At 36.7% G+C, this 27,199-nt stretch overlaps 1 protein-coding gene across 11 annotated transcripts in view; it reads right to left on the bottom strand.

The window, feature by feature from the left end:
- The window catches only part of mast4 (microtubule associated serine/threonine kinase family member 4), a 275,054-nt gene that overhangs the window by 127,544 nt on the left and 120,311 nt on the right, over window positions 1-27,199 (bottom strand). For 2 of the 11 annotated variants that reach the window (XM_062972366.1, XM_062972364.1), the window contains 2 exons: window positions 20,090-20,192; window positions 16,132-16,212 (listed from right to left, as the gene is read on the bottom strand). The exons of 7 other annotated variants lie outside the window; for them this stretch is intronic. In XM_062972366.1, coding sequence (XP_062828436.1) covers window positions 16,132-16,212; window positions 20,090-20,169 — 161 coding nt within the window. In that variant the 5' untranslated portion in view covers window positions 20,170-20,192. Of the gene's footprint in view, window positions 1-16,131; window positions 16,213-20,089; window positions 20,345-27,199 lie in introns of those variants that run through there. 2 more of the 11 variants (XM_062972367.1, XM_062972371.1) reach the window with 2 other exon arrangements.

Consider the following 27,199-nt stretch of genomic DNA (forward strand, 5'->3'; position numbering starts at 1 on the left):
ATTACAAATCAACATCCATGCATCCACTTTAGTCGAGCCTGTGCACAAACATATCAAGCACTAATATTTATGTGCCTTCAAGTTGCCTGCCAACCTATAGTACTCCCATGAATTTCATAGAGTTTACTTAGACACTATAGCATAATCTAACGCAATTGGTCCCCTGCACAACCTTCTAATTTTACTGTGTAGTAAACACAAGTTAATCTCTTGGCCCCAACTCCAAATTACTTCCTCTTTATTTTCTATAAACTGTACTTTAAAAATACTATGCTGTTGCACTGTATTAAAATTGGAATTATCCAGTCTGGGTATACTCACTCGTTCAAATTAGGAAGCTCTTAATGATTCTACAACATGGTAGTGGTTATTTGAGGCATTACAAGGACATCAAGGTATGAAAGTGCCAATTACAAGGGATAGCAAATATTTTAAGTATGACAGTTCATAGAAAAATGCTGTAATGGCAATTTATGTAACTGTACATCTTAAATTCCAATAAAGTGCCATGTCTTTCAGACCAAATATAAAAAGGATGGGGGATTAGGTCAAGTCTACAAATACCTGCTCCAGAAATGTTCACAAACTGAGATATATGATGTAATAAAAAGAAACAAACCAACTTTACAACCTCAAAAATAAAATCCCCATCCCTGCCATCATTATAACTTAAATACACTGCTTAACCATATAGAAGCAGAACAATAATAATACCTAAACACAAAATGTATTACTACCATGAGGTCTTCTTCATTGGGAGAGATGTTCCAGACTGCCAAGTAGTGATGAATCTGGTGCCTATCTGGTGACTGATAAGATACCAGAAGGAGAAGAAAATTTTATTGTGCTAGTGGATGTCCAGTAATGTGACACTGGATTTAGGCCAAAAAAGAGCTTATTTTTTATTTATTCAGGTATTATTAAAAGTGCAGTATCTTACATCTGAACATATTTCTAGAAATGTATTTCTAAACACACCATGCTAAAACCAAGACCATTTGAGATCCAAGTTCATGAGTGGAAATATGAGGACTCCTTTTTGGTTTACCGAAGGCATAATGATTGATTTCTTACTCCCTCTGGCGGTTATATACTTTGTGTCTGAAACTTCGAGTCCCCTGTTGACATGGAAATTTCAGGGGGGTTTTCTTAGGCAAAGAATACTCAAGAGGTAGTTTTGCCAGATCCTTTCTCTGAAATATAGCATACAGCAACTAGTACTACTACCTTCTTAAAGGTCTGGTATGTCAAATAAAGCATTTAAGATTCACTTAATTTATTCTCTGTGGTAAAAGAGACATGAAACATGAATTTTAAGTTATATACTGTGTGGGTCCAAAGCCCTTAGGATAACAAGTCATATTCAGAAACCCACAGAATGTTAGTATCTTTTCATCTCCCACTGTTCTAGTGGCTTAAAATATATGGGGTGTGTACTAGAAAACAAGGGACGAAACTTAAAGTCTTCAGTACTGTCACCTGAAATGTTAAATACATATTGAAAATGGCATATTAAAATATAATAGTTCACCCTTCTCATAGAGAGTGCAAACAATTCTTTTTTTAAAAAAATCATTTTTATTAAGTGCATTTTACATAAATATACACATAAACCTCAACTTGTGCTTGAACAAAAGGGTGGAGTGTGACCGGGAGAGGGGGGAATAACCACATAGCTAAAATAATGTGAGTGCAAACAATTCTGAAAGTATTCAATGTGAGAAAAATACCAGCTGTATCTTATCAAAAATATGTTAGTTTATTTCATTACTTAATTCAAGCACATCAGCAGATCTGGATGAAGCCCTGTATTTAAATTTCATGCAGGCCTATATTTCAGCCAGGCCCGGTCCAATGCAGTACGTAGATTACGCCTTGGCGTTGGGCGCAGGCGAGGGGGGGGCGCTGTGTGGAGTCCTTGGCAGCACCCCCGTTTTGCTCCGGTCACAGTGTTTGTCCAAATTGTCCTGGCGCCGGCAATGGAGGCCCTGCATGCAGCGCATGCACACAACGGCACAGGACTGGCATGCCATCGCCTAAAATGGCCGATGGGGCTTCTTTGTCCTGGCGCCGGCAATGGAGGCCCTGAGTGCAGCGCATGCACAGGACTGGCATGCCATCGCCCAAAATGGCCGATGGGACTTCTATGCGCATACGCACAGGACTCCCATCAGCCATTTTGGCTGTTTTTGTGCAGGCATAGCCTCCAGCCACCCACCACGTGGAACAGCCAGCCAGGAGGTGATAGGGCCTGGCTGACTGATCGTAGCAGAGCAGCTTCTATCTTGCTGTTAAAACCATCTCACTTGTGCCTGCCTGCCCAGTCAGTGCCCACCTTCAGGTCAGTCAGCAGCAGCAGCAATGCAATGCATACAGTCATGATAAAAAAATTGTTTTTGAATATTTTTAATTGATGTTTTTTAATTTACAATTAAAAATAAAAGAAAAAACATGGAATTCGTGGTGGGGGAGGGGGGATTGGGTGAGGGGGAGAGGATCGGTATATTCCATTGGATCTTCGGTTCAATGAGTCTAGTCTCTTTGTGGAGCAAGTTGCTGGATGTAGAGGAGTAGTTGTTTTATTTTATTAGGGGGCAGATTGTGCCCCCCTTTTATGTTGCCTGGGTTGGCTATTTCTTATTTCAGTTATGGAGTTCCTTCAATCTGTGTCTGTCCTTTTCTTATATATTCCTGTTTCTTTGATTGGTTTTCCATTATGCTTCTTCACCATCCTGATTTACCTTGATTCAGACCGCTCCACATGGAGCTGGAGCTGATAGAGGGAGCTCATCCATGCTCTCCCCAGGTTGGATTCGAACGGGCAAGTCATCAGTCCTGCTGGCACACTGTGCTATTGGGGGCTCCCACCTTCCCTATGATTAGTAGGTTAAAGAGCTGGGTCTGTTTAGCCTGCAGAAGAGAAGGTTGAGAGGAGACATGATCACCATGTTTAAATATCTAAAACAGGGGTCCCCAAACTAAGGCCCGGGGACCAGATGCGGCCTTCCAAGGTCATTTACCTGGCCCCCACCCTCATTTATAATATAATATTTTTATATCAGTTTTAATAATATAATATATTGTATATACATATGATATTGATAATAATATTATCATTTTATACAATATAATACTAATAATAATACCATATAATAATATTAATTATATGTTATATATTACATATAATGTTACATATAGTGGTATAGTTCAATATAGTAATATATAATGCTAATATTGTGCTATGCTAATAATATAATATATTGTATGTACATAGAGCTGCTCTGAGTTCCCTTCAGGGTGAGAAGGGTGGGATATAAATGTAGTAAATAAATGTAGTAAATGAATAAATAAATAATTTTGGACTTCGGCTTGCCCAAAGTCTGAAATGACTTGAAGACACACAACAACAATAATCCTAATTAACCTGACTATCTCATTGGCCAGAAGCAGGCCCACACTTCCTATTGAAATCCTGACAGGTTTATGTTGGTTAAATTTATTTTCATTTTTAAATATTGTATTGGTCTTTCATTGTTATTATTGTTTTGCACTACAAATAAGATATGTGCAGTGTGCATAGGAATTTGTTCGTTTTTTTTTTCCAAATGATAATTCGGCCCCTCAACAGTCTGAAGGATCGTGGACCGGCCCTCTGCTTTAAAAGTTTGAGAACCCCTGATCTAAAAGGATGTCTTAAGGAAAAGGGAGCAGGCTTGTTTTCTGCTGCCTTGGAGACTAGGACTCAATGGAGCAGTGGGTTCAAATTACAGAAAAGGAGATTCCAACTGAACATTAGGAAGAACTTACTGACTGTAAGAGCTGTTCAGCAGTGGAACTCACTGCCTCATAGTTCAGTAGAAGCTTCTCCTTTTAAGGTTTTTAAATAGAGGCTGAATGGCCATCTTTTGGGGGTGCTTTGATTGTGCTTTTCCTGTATGGCAGGGTTTTGGACTGGATGTCCCATATGATTCTATGATTAGCTGACTGGTTGTTTCTGACCTCATCCTGAGTAATCCAGTTTATGTGGGTTGGGTGTCTCCATTAAACTATTTTGGTCTATGAAAGGATGAACTAACTGGATTTCCTTTGTAATGATTTCATTTGGATGATTTCATTTGAGCAGAGCTACCTAAAGTGGGAGCCCTGATGGCGCAGTGTGTTAATGTGCTGAGCTGCTGAACTTGCAGACCAAAAGGTCCCAGGTTCAAATCCCGGGAGCGGAATGAGCGCCCACTGTTAGCCCCAGCTTCTGCCAACCTAGCAGTTTGAAAACACGCAAGTGTGAGTAGATCAATAGGTACCGCTCCAGCGGCCACATGACCTTGGAGGTGTCTATGGACAACACCGGCTCTTCGGCTTAGAAATGGAGATGAGCACCAACCCCAAGAGTCGGTCACGTCAAGGGAAAACCTTTACCTTTACCTACCAAAAGTTCTGTGTTCATGCTAGGTGAAAGATTCTGTAAATTGTACGGAAGGTAACCTTGCCCAACTTTCATGATGGGCCTGAGGTTATTATGGAACTTTTCTCTATTGGATAGAAGGAATAATAAGCAGATATTGGCAAAATATTTAAGAGACATTTATTTATGGTAATTTCTTTATGACTGATCTACAAACCATCAGCTTTTTTCCCTTGTCAGAAGCGACTTGAGAACATACTGCAAGTTGCTTCTGGTGTCAGAGAATTGGCCATCTACAGAGATGTTGCCCAGGCGATGCCCAGATGTGTTACCATCCTACTGGGAGACTTCTCTCATGTCCCTACAAGCTAGAGCTGACGGACAGGAGCTCACCCTGTCTTGCAGATTCGAACTGGCAACCTTTAGGTCAGCAACCCAACCTTCAGTTCAGCAGTTCAGCTGGCACAAGAGTTTAACCCGTTGTGCCACCATACCTCCTATCTTCAGGCCTTGGAAAGTTTCCAGGAAAAATAATGAGTACAGTAGAGTCTCACTTATCCAAGCTAATCCTTGGATAAGCGAATATCTTGGATAATAAGGAGGGATTAAGGAAAAGCCTATTAAACATCGAATTAGGTTATGATTTTACAAATTAAGCACCAAAACATCATGTTATACAACAAATTTGACAGAAAAAGTAGTTCAATACGTAGTAATGTTATGTTGTAATTACTGTACTTACAAATTTAGCACCAAAATATCATGATATATTGAAAACATTGACTACAAAAATGGCTTGGATAATCCAGAGGCTTGGATAAGCGAGGCTTGGATAAGTGAGACTCTACTGTAATACTAAATGATAACATGAATCTGTCTAGAGGAGAGTGACTGAAATGATCAAGGCTTTGGAGAATAATCCCTATGAGGAGCGGTTTAAAGATCTGGGCATGTTTTGCATGTAGATGAGAAGGTTGAGAGGAGACTTGACGGCCATGTATAATAATGTGAGAGGAAGTCATAGGGAGGATGGACCAAGCTTGTTGCCTTCTGCCTTGGAGACTAGAACTTGGAAGAATGGCTTCAAACAAATAACCCACATTACGTGCTTTGAACTGGGATATATGGCAGTAAGGATTCAGACAATCCAGTTCAAAGCAGGTAATGTGGGTTATCCTGCCTTGATATCCTGAGTTATAGAGCTGTGTGGAAGGGCCCAAATTCTTTCTCCTTCTCTGCCAAATAATGCTGGAAAGTGTCCAGAGGAGGGCCACATCTAAGGCAGGCATCCTCAGAGGTTGTGAGGTGTGTTGGAAACTAGGCAAGTGGGGTTTGTATATCTTTGTTGAGAGGTGTTAGCTGGCCCTGATTGTTTCATGTTTGGAATTCCCCTGTTTTTGAGTGTTCTTTTTTACTGTCCTTTTTTTACTGTCCTTTTTTAACTATTTATTTATTTATTTATTTCCCATACTTCTGTCCCGCCCTTCTCACCCGAAGAGGACTCAGGGTGGCCTCACAACTGGCAACAATTCGATGGCCGACATACAAATTCCAATAATATAATGACAATTAAACTCAAACATTAAAACAAAAACTACTAAAAACAACAATTACAACCACATAAGTTCAAAATCATAGTCCAGAATCAGTCCAGTGGTCAATACTTAAAAAGTCCTCAATTATTGCACTGCTAGGAATAATGCTCAATAACCATAACCATGTCTAGCAAGGCTATTCTATGCTAATCAAGGTGATCAACTGCAGTTATTCACACTTGGCCTTCATATTATCCAACATTTTTGCTTATCCAATGCTCTGCTGGCCCGTTCATGTGGTTTGGTGTGTGTGGGGGGGGGGGGGGGGGGACCAAAATTTCTATTCGCTTACACTTGAAAATTATCTTGGGCCGGCTCTGATTTCAGCTTACATTAATAACAGCCATTTAATTTTCTTCTTATGTTAATACATTTGTTTTTATTTCTTGTTATGAATATCCATGAGAATTCTACAATAGAATACTGTAGAAATACAATAGCTGTTCTGCTGTCATGGGGATTAGGGGTGCAAGACCTCGCAAAAGTGGGAAAACTTTGAATAACCTCCTTTATTTATTTTTTTACCTGTGAGAACAGGAAAATCTCTAGGGATTTACCTGGAATCTCTAGAGCCTCCAGGGTGACTTCTGATCTGGATACTTAGAGATTCTTAGAGAAAACATATTCATCAAATCTGCAAAAGTTAAACTTACAAATGTGGAGTGCCACCTGCATTGCAAGGCAAAGGCAAAGTGAAAACCCATCTGAACAAATACTGCCAATAAAATCCCATTATAGAACCTAAGGATAGAGCATTAGGGTTGTCATAAGTCAGAAATGATTGAGACAGCATGCAACAAAACCTTGCAATATTAATTGCTGTATTTTAATCATTTTCTTTTAGAGAATTTTGTTTGAGATGAAGTGAGAGCAAATTTGACAGGTTGAGGAAACAAATTTAACACTTGCCCAAAAGAGGTTCAAAATTCAATGGTGCATCAGTATAATAAAGCTAACTTATGGTGGCTCCATGAATTTCATAGGGTTTTCTAGGGAAAGGGATACTCAGAAGGGGGTTACTAATTCGTTCTTCTGAAACATAACCTAGTATTCACTGGTGGTCACCCATCCAAGTATTAACCACAACTGACTTTCTAATTAAGGAGCCCTGATAAACTTCTGAAGCATCACAGAGTGCCATAGAACATTGCCCCCCCCCCCCCCAGAGCTTCTCTGTTGTGGAGACTGGCAATTAAATTTGTGCCCATTGGTACAATTATTTCTCTTTCCTGGAAATCGTGTAAGATTGTACTTTCTATATTAAACAGAAACTACATGAAAAATATATCCTATTTCTCCAAAGACATGACTCAATGCAAACTTAAGACTAGCTGCCATTCCTTTTAGAGCTTATACATATGTGAGTATGTTTCCTACAATATACAAATATTAGTGTATTCAGGTGCCCCTGCAGTGTGAAACCACCTGTTTTGACTCAAGTACCATCTACGTATATTCCATAGTGGAGTCTATATTATCTGTAGCAAAAATAAAGACATTACTGAGGTGGGGACAAAACACAGAACGGCAAAGGAGGAAAATACCCAGTTAAAACAATCTTGCTGGAATCAGGAAAAATGACATAAAGCTGGAAGACATTTAAAACTTCTGATCAAAAGAAATGTTTCAATTTTTATTTAGCTCTAAATTTGACAGCAAGTTTGTTTTTTATTACTGCCCTATCAACAAAAATGTTCACTCCTTAAACCAAGTAAATCAGCAAAGCCACGTCAGTACCACTCATCCACACACCCCTCCAAACAACAGATGAGGTTAGCAGTTATGAAATCAGCATTTTGTTTTAGTCCTCACCTACTCAAGGCCTGTGAAAAGAAAAAGCACAGCTGCTGTACAAAGATAATTTTTTTAAAATAAACATTAATCCATTCAAAGGTATACAAAAAGAGTGATAAAATAGTTTACAAAGCAAAAACAAGCTTATTAAACAGGTTTAATGTGTTACATTTAATTATTTCCTAGTGACAGCTTTATTTAACATTGTGAGGCTCAGTCATAGTTTCTAATACCTAAATCTTATCCATAAGATAGCAGTCAAATGATAAGTACATGTTAATGATTTTTCAAATATAATCTAAATACTGAAAAATAGAGGAAAGCTAAACAAATCCAGGGACACAGTAAAATGCTTCTTGTGCGTATGTCCAGCAAATGTAAGCTTGGAATAAAACAAAATTTAATATGGGCCCCCAGACCTTATTCTATACAAACAATACTTGAGTTACAAACACCCAACTTACATATGTCTTCTAGTCACAAATGGGGGTGAGACAACAGGAAGTGAGAGGAACTCTACCCCTAGGAAGGGAAATCCATTCCAGGTCCATAGCCAGAAAAAATATTTGAGAGAGAGGGTGTTGAAATACTTGTTTTAGCAAATCATGAAGAGTAGGTCCATTGAACAAGATAATTTAAATTATATGATTCATTCTATATTTTATAGAGAATTAATTAAATCTATTTTCTATTTTAGTTACGAAGTTTCAAGTCTTTAAAAAAAACACTGAAAATGACTCTTAATTGGTAATTTAGTAGTTTCAAAGGAATACCACAATGTCTGTTGGAAACATTTGAAAACTGTGTTAATACACTTTGACAGAAATCAGGCTCCACTGGTAAACTTCGGGGACACTCAAGAGTGCAAGTCCCATCAATCTTTCTTGCCTCATTGACCTTTCTTATGTATGTTTTCAAACGTTTCAGAGTTGAAAACGACCTTTCATTTGTAGCTATTGACATTGGTAATGTTGCAGAAATCTGAAGAATTTTCTTCACATTTGGAAAATAACTATCACAGACAAGTTATGCTTCAAGTGCATTTGATGGTTTTTCTGCAGGTGCAATCTTTTTCTATTTCCTACACCACAGATCAAATTCTTCCATCAGTGTATCAGTATCTTGAAGGCATTCATTGTAAAGTTCTGTGCACTTGTTCATGTTGGATTTTAAATCATAGGTGATCCCTCATGGTTGAGTATGATTGCCTTCCAAGTGTAGGATCTAGGCGGTGGGTTGGTAGGTGACTGTAGTGACTTATTCTTGACCCGCATGTTCCTTTGAAGTGAGGACATTGGTTTCCAGATAGAAGGTGTTGCTGACAAGGGTTGGCTTGATACTCCTTCTTCCTCTTAGCATGTTTCTCCCTTTCACCCTCCATTCATGCCTCTTTTAATTCCACAGCACTGTTCCTAACAGCTGACCTACACTCGAGGGCCAGCGCTTCCCAGTTCTCAGTGTCTATGCTACAGTTAGAGGTTAGCTTTAAGCTCGACTTTACATCTCTTTCCCAACATTCCATTTTCTGTTCTTGAGTTGAGAGTAGAGTAATTGCTTTGGGAGATGGTGATTGGGCATTTGGACAACGTGACCAGTCCAGCGAAGTTAAAGGCGGAGGATCACCACTTCAAAGCTGGTGGTCTTCACTTCTTCCAGAATACTGACATTTGTTCACCTGTCTTCATCTCAAGAGATTTGAATGTTTTTTTTATGGAAGCAATGCTGATGGAATCATTCCAGAAATTGAATGTGATATCTGTAGACAGTCCACCTTTCAAAGGCATATAACAGGGTTGGAAAGACAATAGCTTTATAAATAACAATCTTGGTATCTCTATGAATGTTCCAATCCTCAAACACTCTCTGCTTCATTCGAAAAATGGCTGCACTCGCAGAGCTCAGATGGTGCTGTATTTCAGTGACGGTACTGACTTCTGTGGAGAGGTGGCTACTATATAATAGAAATTGTCAACTTTTTCTAATTTTACACCATTATGCTGTATTTCTGGCATTACATAGGGATTGGCTGGTGACTGCTGAAAGAACATTTTGGTTTTCTCGATCTTCAGTGAGAGGCCAAGTTTTTTGTATGCTTCTGCAAAGGTGTTTAGAGTGATTTGTAGGTTTTCTTCTGAATGAGCACAGAATACATTATAATCAACATAATCAACAAAGGTTGCGGAAATAACACATACCTGTTTGACACCTGATTCCACCTTAAACGGGTCAATTTGGGAGCCACTGCTGGGGGATTTTATATGGTCTCAATTAATAGGGAGGAACACTTGCAGTTCCTGAACTACTTCCTTGTCCCTTGTAAACCTGACTGCAGAAAAAGTCCAGAAATGGGATGTGCACATTTAGCCTATAATATTCCATTGGTATTGGGGAAGTTGGTGCATGTTGCTTTTACAGATCTGCCTTGAAGAACAGATGCAAGGTATCCTAACTTCTCCACCCATAGACTCCACCACTGATCTTGCTGTGTCAAAGATCTCCAGAAATTATTTCGTAGATTCTGTATGCATTTTAAGAGACTGTCCACATGTTGCAGACTACCAAAAATGTCCATAACCACTCTTTGTAATATTTGCAATGCTAAGCTGAAGAGATGACAGAAGCTTTCTTAGGATGTGCATGGTTACTATGAATTCAGCATTCAGAGCAAGAAAAAAGGTGCCCAGCCTTAGGCTTTTGTTATCATTTGCGGGTAGGCCAACTTGGTTGCTTCCACTGTATCAGCTATTGCTATTGATGCTGTTGCAATGTAAATTGGTGGAAAGGCAGGTAATGACAATATTGAGGTAGTGCTTGCAGTTCTGGTGGGACTTCTACTGTTTGCTTCTCATAGAGTTAGCATGGGCATTTAGTTAACCAGTTAAATTCATGAGTAAACCAGGTTTTTTTTAACCACAAAAAAATCGGGGGTGGCTTGAACCCCTAACCCCACCCCCTTGTCTACAGGCTTGCCTGTAAGAGTTATCATGAAGAAAAAGATGTCTCCACTGAAGCTTTATCACCAAACCTTGTTTCCACGACTACTCAAAATTGTCAAAATCCAATTGTCGCAGGACTGGAAAGTGAGGTGAAATCTTCTGAATAGGGGCACAGACAGCAAAACAAATTTTACTCCAATTATTTATATCTTGCTTAGCTCCAGAATAAATTACTGCAAAGTGTGGGGTATATTCTGCAACAGCTACAGTGGCTGCCAGTGCACTTCAGATCCCATTACAAATACTGGTGGTTATTTTTAAAGCCGTAAAACCAGGCCTAGAGATGACAAACTCTGCCTCATCTCATTAAACTATTTAGACCAGAGGGTCAGTTCATGACCCTCAGATTGTTGGGGGGAGGGGGGAGCAGACTATAGTTTTTTTTAAAAAAAATGAATGAATTCTTATGTACACTGCACATACCTTTTTCTAGTGCAAAAAAATGAAATAACAATACAATATTTAAAATGAAGAACAATTATAACCAACACAAATTTACCAATATTTCAATGGGAAGTGTGGGCCTGCATTTGGCTGATGAGATAGCCAAGTTAATTAAGATTGTTGTTATTCTGTTCCTTCGAGTCATTTCAGACTTAGGGCGACCCTAAGTCAAATGTCAAGGGCAGGGTCAGGTAAATGAGCTTAGTGGGCTGCATCCAGACCGCAGGCCTCAGTTTGGGGGGCCCTGATCAAGACACTTACTGTTTGTTCTGGTTTTATGGTACTGAAGTAAGGAGAAATGGAAACATGCTGTATGATTCCTAAATTACTTCTCCTATTAGCCCATGGCCCTTCATACACTAAAGGTTCTCCATTCTACCCTAAATGGTTTGGATATGGTCTGTTGAAAATTGTTTTGAAATTTGTGCTGTTTTTCACATAGCATGCTGGTTTCAACTGAGAGTATGTCTATGATGTTCTCTTAGTTGGAATTAATTTATACATGTTGTGTATTTTAAAGTGAAGTCAAGTGTTGTATTTTAATATGTTGTTTTCCCTGCATTGATCCATATGGAGAAGCAGATAAGGAAAAAGAAGTCGAAAACTGCTATTATTTTGAATTGTATTAATTGAAGGAATGTTTGTGAAATATTTTGACAAAGGTAATCTTCCTAAATGTAGCAAAACATTTGGAAACAGACTTTAAAAATAAGTCCAACACATCAACATTTTAAATCAAGCTCATTTGGATTGGCAGTTTCATCAATTTCCAAATTATGTATACCTGCAAAGAACAACACATTTCTCTGTAAGACTGTCAGGCAAAAGAATGTACAATTTCAGGCTTAACAAGGCTTAACAATCATGTAACAGATTCATATTCTGTATTTCCAACTACTTAAAATACTTGTCCTATTTTCATTCTGATAACAGCACTGCTTTGCTCCCTTTATCCATGCTGCCAATCTCTCAACTGAGTGAAATTGCAGCAACACTTAGTACGCACAAATGCAAAAGGCTGAAGAATGGCCTAAAAAACTGACATTATGGATTGCTCATAAACATCTGTTTCAAACAGGAGTGCATGCTGTTCACACCCCTCCTCTCTAGCTAGCTCTTTTCCTTTTCTTTTCTGTCACTGTCATTGGGTCAGTGGAAACAAGGAACATTGGCAAAAGTGGAAGGAGGTTTGCCATTATGTTGGCATGGTGAGATGGCAGCACACTGAGCCAGGCTAGACGCAATAGCATCCTGTGACAATGTTTAGCATGTGATAAGTCACTTGAATTTATTTTAATTAAGAAACTGTGTTGGCAAGCTGAGAAGTGAGGCTGTACAGCACAGAGACAGTGAGAGAAGACAGATATGATGCATGACAAGGTGGTAAGTGATCGTCAGAATACACTGAACCATCACCTTAGGGAATTTGGCTAGTTGTTACCACATTGTTTTTACTACCAAGTCACTATTTTGTATAAAAAAATAATTACATTTCCTACACAGTTGATAAAATTAGTATAAATTAATTAGGAAGCTAGTAAACTAATTCTTTTTAAAACGCTCCAATTTTACGAGCCATAGGAAATTAGGTCAGCATCCTGAAGAAAACAAATCTCAATGCTTATTTCATTAAATATATAAGACTGTTCTGAAAAGATAAGATGCCATTTTTTATTTACTATCAAATACAAAAGGTTTACAGGCTTGATAAATACAGCACCATGATGACTTCTGAAACTTGGAAAAAGTGTTTGAATAGTTAATTAGTTCTAAGCAACATGATTTAAGCAAATCACTCCACTTCTCTATGTTATTGCTGGGTTAAGTAAATCACATGACAGAAAAGAAGGGATCACAGTACTATTTACTCAACATCAACAATCACCACATTGTTGAATTTGTTTGAATCATCACATATCATGTCAAATATGCTACTTTTTAATGGAAGCTTTAAAAAGACATTTGACTACAAGGTACTGACTAATACATTGTTAGTAAAGCCAATGACTGGAAGAGTACCATGACAGAGTGAAGCTTGGAGGAAAAATCCGTAACTCTACTTTGAACATGGGGAGATGGTCAGATCTTGGCAAACTATATGACTCCCCAAGAATGCCCTTTGTTTGGTCTCCAATACTCATGTTTTTGCTCCCAAGTATTTACTTCCCACATTAAAAAAGAACGAGCTTATCTAGGTAAACCTATATTACACCCAGTTCATTGTTCACAAACACTAACCATTATTCCCCACACAAAATTGCTCTATGTGAAAAAAATTAATAAAGGTATTCTGGATGTTCAAGTAAGCAACTCAGAAAAAAAGTTTTGATAGATATAAAATATGACTGAAAAAAGGTAAAACATATAGAATCAATTTCTACTATAGCACAGGGATGCTCAGCATGCCTCAACCAGCGGTATATGCAACTGAGTGAAAGACAAGACAACATTTGAAGCAATATCATGGAAAAGCCAAATGAACCATAAGGCGTACCAAACCTACACAAAAAGGAGAAAGCTATTTTATCAATGAGTGCTTACAAACTGGTCCTTGGTTTTATAAAACATTGCTGTCTCTCAAAAAACATGAGACATAAAATTATGCTTCAAAAAATCTTAACTGGAGGTTTTGTGGCATTTTTTGTTATTGTTCTGTTCAAAGGGCATGCTTTCCAGATCTTTGATTGTTTTAGTTGTTCTCCTCTGGACACCTTCCAGCTTGTCAGTATCACTTTTAAATTGTGGTGCCCATAATTGGATATAATATTCTAGGTAAGGTCTAACTAAAGCCAAATAGCGAGGCACCATGACTTCCCTCGAGCTAGACACTATACTCCTTTTGATGTAGCCCAAAATCCCATTGGCTTTTTAAGCTGCTGCTTTACACTATTGGCTCAAGTTCAACTTGTTGTCCATGAAGACTGAAGGGCACAAAACATACGGGAGCGCAGTCGAGACTGCTTTTTCTGTTGGTTTGTTGTAAAACATGATGTTTTGGTGCTTAATTTGTAAAATCTTAATGTAATTTGATGTTTAATAGCCTTTTCCTTAATCCCTCCTTATTATCCAACATTTTCGCTTATCCAACGCTTTTATTTTTCAGTGATTGGTTTTGGGGGGGCACCAAAATTCTGTTCGCCTACACTTGAAAAATACCTAGGGCCGGCTCTGCACACATGCATGCATACATACATACATACATACATACATACATACTCTGCACACATCCTGTGCAAAGCTGATCTGGTTAGTGTCACAAAACAGTATTTCAGTTGCATAAATAATTTAATACTTCAATAGCAAATGTTTATACTCAAAATGGGATTTTATTTCATCTCACTGTGCTTTCTGGAATCTAAAATCACATTCATGCACACTTTGTTTCATCACTGATGCACCATCAACCCATCTATGACCATTTACTGGACTAAATTATGAAATTATCAAATATGAGTCTTTCTAGACAAATAAGGATACCTTAGCCCAAGTTGCCCGCAAGGCATACTTATTCCAGCCTAATTCAATATGGCAAATTTACAATTCCAACATAGCACAATATATGTGTTGATTCCCAACACGATTAAAAATGTGACACAGTACATTTGCTTGCCTCAAATAAAAGCAGTGTTCCTTGCATTCTGCTAGAAGATGAGCAATGAGACATCATTGTATACATATCTGTCATGTATGTGTATTAGCTGAAAATTAATTCACAAGGAACTCCAATGAAAAATACTTCAAATACTACTATTACCAGTTGTGCCCTTACTTGAAAACATATCACAGGATTCCAAGAATAAACAGAAAATATATTCAAAATATCAAAACAGTCCCATGGCCATTATGAAATATTAAAGTTGTAGGCTCTCAACATTTCGAAGGTGCTCACAAGTGGTTAAAATGTCTTCTGGAAACAAAAAACGAATTCATGCTTTTCCATTAGGGCATACTGTACTGGCAAACATTCAACAAAACAGGAAAGCAGATGCAAAGCCATCAGTGACAAAACTGAAAAATACTGGAACAAGCTACGGTGAGCCTTAGTCCCACATGCTTGCAGCTTCTTCATACTCCTCCAGCAGAATCCAAACAAAAACCTTCTCCTTTTTGTTAATTCACCAATTTTGTCATGATCCTGGTTAATCTTAGCTACAAGTTGGCTTCAAACCATGGACTAGAGTCATGTGTCAAATTTTTCAGAAGGCTGTTCTCTATTTTAAGTGTTCATTAACTAAAGGGTTGTACAGTCAAGTCAAGTTATTTTTATTTAAGTAAAAGTACTTAAATAAAAATGAGAAGAAGAAGGGATAGCAGTCCTTGAAGTGTTTGAGGTCAATACGTAGCACTGGGATAGCACATAGAGGACACGCACAGGCCACCTGTTGACAGCTTTCTCCTCTGCTGGCAGATGTATTGCATCAATGTATAAATTGGATGTATTAGGTCTAAATTTGGTTCTTTATATGTAAATTAGCAAGTGCACATTTTACACAAATCTGTTTCCTCTTTTTGTTATTATTTTTGGTTACACACAAACATATTGTTTTAGGTGCCCTGATGTCCTCGCAGCTGTTCCATAGGACAGCTGTTTCACAGATTGCATAAGCCTAAGGAACATCAATGCTGGTTATACTTCATTGTGAACAGGCCTGTTACCCATTGTTAAGAAAACAATCCATAAACGTTGCATTTTTCCTAAAACAAACATAGTTCAAAATTTGTGACTCTACCAGTACAGTGTAGCTACATACACAAAAGAGTTTACTTTGAAAGGAACATTTTAAAGCCACTGATATTTGCTACACTATACATGCATATATAAAAGGATTCAAATATTTAATCTCACTCCTTCAACAGTGTAGAAGGAAGAGAAATGTGGAATGGAAGTATAGTTGCTTACCTCCAAAAATGAAAAGCGAACAGAGGACTGCATGGACTGCAAGGGCTTGTTGGGGTTGGGCTCAGGCTTCTTGGGGTGAGACTGAAAATTAAAATAATGTCATCTCTAGTAAATTGAAGTGCACTTTTATAGTATTACTGGGTATGGGGATTTGGCTTTAAAGACAAACAATTAGTCATTCTCTCTTTGATAAAAAAGTAAAAATGTTAAAGTAGATAAAAGCTATCACATTAGAAAGAGAGGTGATATAGCAACCTCTATCGTGGATCTCCATGGGAAAAAATCTGTCTATGTCAACAAATCCCATACTGTGGAGGAAATTCTATGTTAAAAATGAAAGGGAAAATAAACGCTTTTAAGCATGCACATGTTGTTTTTTCCATACACAAAAGCAACCAAGCACATGGAAAGTTTACTGAACAAACCTAACTTTATATATTGTTTATAAAAATGAAACTGGTACAAATTTAGAAGCAGAACTTAATGCATTATGTAACTTCTAGGAAAAATGAATGACTCCAAGGCTGAATTGCCATGCACAGGAATGTTCAGTTATCGATATGTGCCTTAGATTAACCTTCTTGATTGGGATACTACTCTCTGCAATCTCTTCCCAACATCACTACCATATCTGCTGAAGAAAATCAGCAAATGGCATAAAGCGGGCAAATAAGAATAAAATAAGGACGGAGATCTTTCACTGCAGAGACATAGTATAAATTTTCCCCAAACCCACCTTCCTCTCCAGTTGCCCCCCACTTCAAAGAGCCATATTTCCTATAAATGGACATAAAGTCACATATATCTCCAGAGATTTCTAGAGGAGTCCTGGGACACCCCTGAAGGTGACTTCACTCACCCTGCTCTTTCAATTGCCAAGGAAATGGCCATACTGGGGAGGGGTCAAAGCAGAGCAAATATGGGTTTGGAGGAGTTTTGATAACTGCAGCCAGAGTAGAATTTCAATCTCTAAAATGACCAAAAAATGTGATTATCACTGGCATTAGATGGAATTACAACATCGTAACTAACAGGATGCCAGCCAAGATCAAATGAAAAAAATCTCAACTTTATTATGAGAATGCCATTTGTGAAAAATATGTTCAGAATGTCTGCATTTGCATAAAATTATTGTTACTAAAACCATTTTGACCTACCGTGTTTCCCCGAAAATAAGTGTCTTATATTAATTTTTGCTCCCAAAGATGTGTTAGGCCTTATTTTCCCATGAAAAAGAATTCACATTTATTGTTGAACAAAATAAATGAACATTTATTGTATACTTTACAGTAGTTGTCATCACAAACCAACATAACCAGACAAGCTGTGAGTCCTATCAATAATTTCTTGTTACTACCATTATTTCCATGTACAACATATGTATGTAGATTTACCGATCCTGCATGCTCTGGTGTTCTGTTTGGCAGGCATGCTTCCAAACAAAAATTTTGCTAGGTCTTACTTCAGGGGAGGCCTTATATTTAGCAATTCAGCAAAACCTCTACTAGGTCTTATTTTCAGGGGATGTCTTATATTTGGGGAAACAGGGTAGATCGTCAGATGAAAATGGATTCCCAAGTGGCTTTCAACAATGTAAACAACCATCATGTATCACCCTGCTTAGGTAAGTCCTACTGAATAAATTTAGGTTAATAGCAGCATATTTAAAAGCTTACTTCTACTCTTTCATTTTTTTTCATTTAATTTGCTTTCTAGATTTGACATACTGTGTATTACATATACTGAGGATTTCTTAAATTTCTACCACTAATTATTCTATTAATAACTCCATCAGGCGCAATGACAATGATGAGAGGAATGGCAACAGATCAGCCACAAATACGTCATCAAAATCACATTGAACAATGTAATAGCAAATTTCAGAGACAAATTAGGCAGAACTGAGTTGTGAGAAGCTAGAAAATAATACACACAAGAAAGGAGAAAACATTGACCACTGGAGTAGGCCAGAAGAACATTGTATTTTTTCAGAAATATTTTCTTTGGTTTACAAGTAAAATGTTTTCATATTTGAATTAAAGATCATATTTTTTTCAAACTCTCAAGGCTACCCAAGTCAACTGTGAATAACCAGGTTCTAAAGAAGAAAGTCAACCAGTATTGGTAGTACTGGGCAGACAACTATAACATTTCCACCCCATCCAAGAAATTACACATTTGGCAGTTGACTCTTGAATCTAAAAAATAAAATTAACCATAATTAAGGATGAGAGTTTACCAAGTTATCAGTACAACAGGTAAAGTAATACTGTGGACCATTTTTAAAATGGTAACTTGGTTGTTGTTTTTTTGTGTCAGGAGCGACTTGAGAAACTGCAAGATGCTTCTGGTGTGAGAGAATTGGCAGGACATTGCACAGGAGACACCTGGATGTTTGATGTTTTACCATCCTGGGGAGGCTTTTCTCACGTCCCCACATGGGGAGCTGGAGCTAACAGAGGGAGCTCATTCCACTCTCCCCGGATTCGAACCGCCGACCTGTCAGTCAGCAGTCCTGCGGCACAAGGGTTTAACCCATTGCGCCACAGTTTTAATATAGAATAATATTCAATCACAACTACTATTGACTCAATGAAGAATATATATATATATATATATATATATATATATATATATATATATATAACTTATTATGCATATGTATGTGTGTGTGTGTGTATTATACATACATGGTTAATATTAAAAGTAATTCTAAATACCAAAATATCAAAAAACTATGAAGTTAATCCTCGTTATAACAAGACATGCCCACTCTAAACTTTAAAAGTACATTTATGTACTTCTTTCAGGGCATTATCTACAAACAAAATACACTAACGTTGCAACTCTATATGTAAATCCCATTCAATTAAATGGGTGTTCCTCCCAGCATTGCATTGCAGCCTAAATCAAGTATCAGGACAAATTATTGTGTTCAATAATCAAGGTTCTTATTACATACAAATATGATCCGAAGTGTTCAAAATTACCAGACTACATCTTCTTTAATATAGTATTTTTATGACAATTAAAACATACTGGAAATACATTGTACATATAAATCTATTAACATATAAAATGTTTTCCAGATTAACAAAATGCTGAATAATGAGATAACTTGACCTTACAGCTATCCTGTTCTGTTCTGCAAAACAACAAAACTGGCAGCTGAAATCTATGAAATCCTTACCAAAATAAAATCTTGTTAGTATACTATCTATGTGTAGACATACAAATCTATGCAACAAATTATATTTGTAACACATGTATAAATGCATTTTTTGTTTCTCAGATTAAAAACCACTGTGTGACACTTTTTTAAATCAGACATTACAGCCACAATATTCATTATAAATCAAATATCTGAATGTTTTATATAGCTGCCACCTAAAAGCACACTGGAATCACTGAAATGAGTCAATTGATTTTTAGTGCAAAGACAAGAATATCAAACCAAAATGTCAGAATGCAAAACATTAACTGATATTCTGCTACTGGCTAAAACATGGATCATATGCAACACATTTTCACAAATAGCATTCTTTTTATGTTCTAATCTCTTCCAGAGCTCTCTGTTATTCAGCAGAGAAAGAGGCCTTTCAAAAAGGCAGCACCGGGATAAACAAACAGTAAGAGAGAGGGGGAGAAAAAAAAGCAATGCCATGGCCTACCGAAGCATTATTTCACTGTATGCTTTTAGGATGCCCAGATTCATGAATTCAGATGCAGTAACTTTAAATCTGTAATGCATTTTAATGTAAAATATGCTGCAAAATCCTAGCTCCAGGCTCATACGTTTACTAAAAGCAACTACAATGCATTTTGAAAATGTTCCTGCGACCTAAAGCTGCAGTGCTCTGAGCCTGTCAGCATAAACGCATGTTAAATAACCACAGCTTGCACAAAAGCGAGTGCCATGCAGAAAGCATTAAAATATTAAAAGGCAGGCGATACTTACTCCAAGGTCAGCCCTGGAATTTGCAGCCTTTCCCGTTGGGCTTTCATGGCTGTTACGTTACCACATTCTACTGTAACCATGACACACTTTCAGTGGCAGCATCCTGGTGATGACAGAGAGCCCAAATGAGCCACTATAAAGGAATGGACTAACAATCTCTTGGGGGAGGGAGCACGGCAAGTTTGGGTCCTTCCACTTCAAGCTGACATGAAGAAATGTCAGCTGCTTTTCTCCAGGTTAACCGCAAAGCGCACTGCACTGATTTTGCTAGCAGAAAGCAGCCTTCAAGTCTGAGTATCAGTCTATTCATTCCCAGTATTTTAAGAAGCATTTCTTTGCTAACATGCAGGCTTTAGAGAAAGGGCCGTTCCCTTTGACAGAGACACCACTGCATATTCAAAGGTATATAAAAAACACAAAAAGTGAAATAGTATATGCTTAAAACATTCCTCCTCTGCACTGAATTAAGATGCCCCACACTTTACTGTCCTGTCAAGCAGAATATGACCATCCTCTTATTCTTTTTTGGGTGAAAAAAAATCTGATTTTTTGAGAAAAATAAAAAATCAGATACAAAATAGGTCCCTTTTCATCCTATTCTGATAATCATTGCAAGTGTTAGGGGAAAACACATGATGCTGAAACATTGGTATTCCTTCATACGTAATTGAAAATTAATCATCTGATTTGGAGGAGCTTGTACCTGACTGCTAATAAAAGAAATATTATTAATATTTCATTAACGTGAGATAGGAGCAAGAAAGGAAACCTGACAGAAAGCTTATTAATATCCCATTTTTTCAAGATTAATGTATATTTTTTACAATCTACAGTAATGAGTCAACTGCAGCAACCACTAATAATATTACCTTTTTACAGAAATCCTAACTATGCATATAAGCTTAAATAACAACAACCTAGCATTAAGAATTCTGAAAATAAATGTAAACAAAATTCAAAGTGCCCTAGATGTGTCCAGCAGGGTAGTCCCTCCCACTTTCTTACAAGAAGATACCCAAGGGCCTTCAAGTGCTAAGAGGAACAAGAGGAAACCAGTTTAGGAAGCTCATACTATGAATAGTTCCTAATAAAAACCATTTGAAATAATATTGCCATTTTGTTGTTTCATTTTGTGCATCTTTTTTATTCGTCTTATGTCCATTATCACAAAAATTAGTATTCAAATGAAGAAAGTAAATAAATACAATTAAATTCAGATTCTGGAAATTTGTTTCTGCTTTAACATTTGCAAATATCTATTCTACAAACCAAAAAGGGATTTATGTGCAAAAGGCAATTTCTGCTCACAGATCTCTCGCCAGACTAGTTGCCACCTGAACTAATCAAAGCTATAGAAGTTGTTCAGCTAACTGGGTCTCTGCAGCCCTCCCTGCCCCCGGATCTGTGTACTGTGTTCTATAGTTTGACTATGCTGTTCACAGCATGGCTATACCAATAATAGGAATTAATTAAAATCAAGTAAGTTATCAATTAAATGAGAATTGTTCCAATGTAAAGAGGCAACTTAATTTAAAAAAAATAAAAATGACTGGATTAAACTGGAATTTCAAAATGAATTTAAATTCAGAATTAAGAGATTAATTAAATTACTGAATGATTAAGTAAGTGTTAAAGAGGAAACAAATGTTACACTTCTCTGATGGTTTCTTTATCCAACCTTCAGATTTTTTTTCAAACTATATCTTTCTTTCTTTTTTGTTATTTCCTCATGGTTGTGAAACTGCATTGTCTATATCACAATTCAAGCCACGAAAGTGTACTCCCAGCAGGGCAAAACCATTTTAAGCACATTTAGGTTAGCAGTATTGGTAACTGATTCTTTCCCTTAATTGTTTAAACAATAAGCATATATTGCTCAAACAAGACATTTCTTTTTATCTATAAAATTTGGAGAATTCAAGAAAATTGTAGAAACACTTGAAATTCATGGGAAATAAAAGAAAAGTGGGAGTGAAATACATTAAGAACATAATTTCAACATTCTTCTCTGCTTTACAAATCACATTTTGGTCTTAATCCAATTAATACGTCCAACAAAAGTAGACCCACTGAATTAAACAACTGACAATAGCTAATGGATCTTAGCTAAGTTAGATCTCCCCTAGCTAGGACAAACGTATTTAAAATATAGTGTCAAAGACACATAATACACCCAAACAACCTGGATCACTAAAATTAAATTCCAGAAATGTAATGGTTTAGGTAAAATTTACAATATGTGTTTGGATGAACATATTAAGGTCTATTTAATGTTAATTACCTCACAAAATTGCTATACAATGAATAACCACCACAAACCTGATACATTAAAGTCATGAAAGAAATAATTATTAATTTGATTTTGACATGATTATGTGATGTTATTCTGGGATTTGGAAAATTTGGGTTTATGTTCTCACAGAGCGATGAAACTTAAAAGATGACCTGGGCTACTCTTTTCATCTCTTCGTTTGATTGAACTCACATGACTTTTGTGAAGACAAAGTGGGGAGGAGGAGAATCATGTCTGGCTCTATGAACTAACTGGAGAAAAGATTAGAAACAAATAAATTACTAAAAAAGTCAGGAGAGAATACTTCTGGAACATGGCCACACAGCCCGAAAGACATACAACAAATCCTGTGATCCCAGCCATGAAAGCCTTCGACAACACAATAAATTACTAAGTACATAAGTATTTTTCTTCAACAAAGAAAGTGAAAAAGTACCTCAATGCAGTAATATAATGTACTCAATCACAATGAGATGTAAAATATTATAGATTCAGTAAAGAAAATGTTTATTTTTGTGTGCTTAACTATTAATTTCCCCATCAAGTGGTTTAATAAATGCAAATGCCTATTGTTCAAGTGTTGATTGCATGTGTGAAAGCACAGTTGACTGGATCAAAGGATGTTCTTCCTCTTTGAAGAGATTCTTGGTGCGATCTCACAAAAATCTGATCGAGATATAGCTATATTGTAAATTATAGTTTTATGCTGGAATGGTTTTTAATAACCATGGTCAACATTATTTTGGAAGGTGGGATATAACAGAAATAAACAAGCACATGTTCCTTTGTGCAACAGGACCACAATACTACCAAATATATAAGTAAATAAGAGGAGTTATACTGAAATAGACATAAGACCTGCAACATTCTCTTTCTATATTAGCTAACTAGTTGGCTATGGGAATCCCACAGCAAAAAATGCACTCATGAGCACCCTCCTACTCGTACTCCCAAGCAACTGATATCCAGACGCATACGGCCTCAGATACTGAAGGTAATCAATGTAGAGCCACTATGACTTGTAATCATTGATAGCTTGATCTATGAATTTGCAGAGCTCCTTTGTAAGAACACAGTTCATTGTATGTGTTTGTACTGGACAATGGCAAAGCATCTTTGTGTTCTCACAGAAAGAAATAAAAAAAATAGAGAAAATGGTGTGGCTCAGTAGCAAAGTCAACGTGACTAAAGTGGAAGAGATAGCTTTTCTGATTCCATTTTTCTTCAACGAAGTATAAACAATAATTACATATTATAGAATAATAGAATTATATATTTGGAAGAGACCACAAGGGTTAACCAATCCAACCCCCTTGTCATAGACGAACGCACAATAAGGCACACCCAACAAATGGCCATCTAGTCTCTGTTAAAAACTCCAGAGAAGGAGACTCCACCACACTGCAAAGCGACATATTCCACTGTTGAACATTATAGAGTTTGTTGTGACAAATAGGAAAACTTTGTGTATTCAGCACATACATTTTGTCATTCTTTATATTTTGATAAACTGGCAATCACTCTCCAGACTGTTCTCCTGGCAAATACATTAACAAAATCCTGCTTGGGGAAATTCAAATTTTCCTTTCTCCTTCTTATATTTCCACTGCTATCCATCTGTCGTTTATTTGTTTTCCTACTTCAACATTTCTTAGCACTATTGTCTTTTCCCCTGAGACATGCTTTTCACAATATGCCCAAAATATGATGTTTTGAATTCTACTAGGAGTTCAGACTTGATTTGTTCTGTGACCCATGTATGTATCTTTTTTTTTAATCCACAGTATCTGTATAACTTTTCTTGAGCACCATATTTCAAGCACATTGGATTGTGTGAGAGACAGCTTTCATTGTTGCCCAGTTTTTGCATCCATACTAATAGGAAATATCATGGTATGGATAACTTTCATGCTCAGCAATATGTTCTTATACTTAAGAACTGTATGTAGTTCCTTCAAACTTGCACTTCCAAATCGTTATGGTCTTCTAATTTCTTGACTACAGTTTTCACTTTGACTAATGTTCAAGTCAAGCTACAAAAAATCTGGACAGTTTCAATATCTGTAACATCATCTTTAAAGTGATTAAAATCTGTAAATCAGATTTAAAGTTGTGGTAAGCCATTTGTTCCTGGTGATTTATTATTTCCAATTCTTTGATAATGTCTTCTATATCACTTTCTAAGGCCTATGGCAATAGTGCTTCAAAGGACTCTCTCGTTTATCTCTTTGTCTTTTCTATTGTCTGCATTGTTGGGTGTTAGGAGTGCAGAACCCCTCCAGAAGGCACACCACACTTTTAACCAGAGAAAACACCTCTCTAGAAAACTCTAGGTCTTACAACATGACTCTATGGTCACTTTCCAGCAGAGGTTGGTCACAGAACCATACTGGAGGACCTAGAGATTCCTAGAGATATTATATTAATCAAATATGCAAAAACAAAACCTATACCTGTTTCCAGATTTTCTTTATTTGTCCTGCTCATATGATGATGATTATTATGTTTATTTACACCCCGCTTTTTCTCTCCACAAAGGAGACACAAAGGAGACTCAAAGCAAGTCAATAATGTGTTGTTGATCATTCAGTATCTGTTAGTTTAAATTTCCCTTTCCTTTTTTGAATCTTATGAAACAGGTCTCTTGCTCCAACCATTTTTGTTGTCTTCTATTTCTTGGAACTGATTATTGCAACTATTTGCTTTGTCTGCACAATTCACTAAATATTTGTATTTCTAATTCTGATTGCTTCGATCTTCTATTTGTCTGCCTTTAACCACTGAAAGAGTTTTATTTTCAACTCTATGATTCTATAATTTATTGAGATTTTTATTTGTTCTTGGTTAGCGATAGCGTGTTTTTGCAACCTTCCTTGAAAATGATTCTCATTTTGGTCAACAGTTCAACAGTTCTTCTATTTTTCATGGTCTATTCCCTTTTTACACAGTCTTTAAATTCAACAGAGACGTTCTTTAGATTGCATTTAACAATATAATTGATTTAAGGTTTAGACATCCCCAATAGGAAGTATTCTGGGACTAAAGGAATTTTTATTTTTAGAATCTTCTGACACTTGTTATGTATCTCTCTCCAATACGGTTTATTTTTTCACAGGACCACCACATATGTAGATAGGTACCATAGCTTTTCCCACACTTCCAGCATTTGATATTCTTGTCTTTTGCAAATGTTATTTTCTTCGGTGTCATATGCCATTGGTAAAACATCTTTAACCAATTTTCTTTTAGGTCATAGGCGTATGTATAATTTAACATTTTTTCCAAATTATTTCCCATTCGTCTAGTGTAATTGTTCATCCTATATCCCTTGCCCATTTTATCACACATTGTTTAATTGATTCCTCTTCAGTGACCCATCCTAATAGAATTTTGTAAATACTTGCTTTGGTCTTCTTTTGTTTAGGGAGCATTTCATCCCACAATGATATTTTATCTTCGAATCCATTTGCTCTATGTTTGTTATAATATTCTTTTAGTTGGTAATATTGGACCCAAGTCATGTTTCCATATTTCTTTTTTAATTCCTCTAATGTTTTCATCCTTAATTCATTTCCTTCTCTCTTCAATATTTCCCTATACGTGGGCCATTTATTCCAACCATGCTCTCTCCTTTGGTGTGTCTCCAGAGGGGAGAGCCAGAGTGGGGCTTTACTATAAAGTTTTTGTTTATATCTATCCCATATTTTTAATAATGCTGACCGGATAAAGTGATTGCCGAAATTTTTTTCCACTGTTTTCCTATTGTACCAGAGGTACGCGTGCCAGCTGGCCCTCAAATCATGACCTTCCAAGGTCAATATTTTCTTATTACTTAAATTTATCCAATCCCTTACCCAATCTAATCCACAGGCATCAAAATAAAGGGCTAAATTTGTTAGGCCAAGACCCCCCTTTTTTTCTTTCATCTGTCATATTTGTAAAATTAATTCTTGGTTTTTTGTTGTTCCACACAAATTTAGATATGTCCTTATTCCAATCTTTGAATAGTTTCTGATTTCTAATAATTGGTAAGTTTTGGAAAAGGTACATCATTTTTGGTAGGATGTTGGATTTTATGACTGATATTCTGCCCAAGATATAGTTTTAGTGATGACCAATTCTTTAAATTCGTTTTGATTTCCTTCCATTTGTTAATATAATTATTTTAGAGCAGTTGCGAATTTTTAACTGTCAAATTGATTCCTAAGTATTTTATTTTATTTTATACCTTTAGACCAGTTATTTTACTTATTTTAATTTGTCATTCTTTTGATATATTCTTAGTCAATATCACTGATTTTTCCTTGTTAAGGTTAAATCCTGATACCCTCCCAAATTCCTCTATTTTCCGTAGCCAAATTTTTATATTATTTACAGGATCTTCTACGGTGCACACCAAATCATCAGCGAAGGCTCGGAGTTTATACGACTCTTTGCCAATTTTCAATCCCTTCAAATTATTGTTTCCTCTTAGATTGTTGAGGAGCAGTTCTAATGACATTATAAAAATTAATGGTGACAGAGGGCACATTTGCCTTGTCCCTTTTTCCACCTTGATTTTATTGGATGCCTGACCATTTATCCAAATACTGGCCTCCCGCTCGTCATATATTGCTTGTATTGCGTTTGTGAAATTATGGCCTATATCCACCTCTTTCAATAACATTTTGAAAAATTCCCAATTGATGCGGTCAAAAGCTTTCTCCGCATCGACCGATATTATTGCCACTTCTTTTTTATTGTATTTTTCGTAATATTCAATTGTATTGATTAGGCATCTAACATTATTTTTGATGTTTCTGTTTGGTAGGAAACCA

Source organism: Anolis carolinensis, chromosome 2 (assembly GCF_035594765.1).
Source record: "Anolis carolinensis isolate JA03-04 chromosome 2, rAnoCar3.1.pri, whole genome shotgun sequence".
NCBI lineage: Eukaryota > Metazoa > Chordata > Lepidosauria > Squamata > Dactyloidae > Anolis > Anolis carolinensis.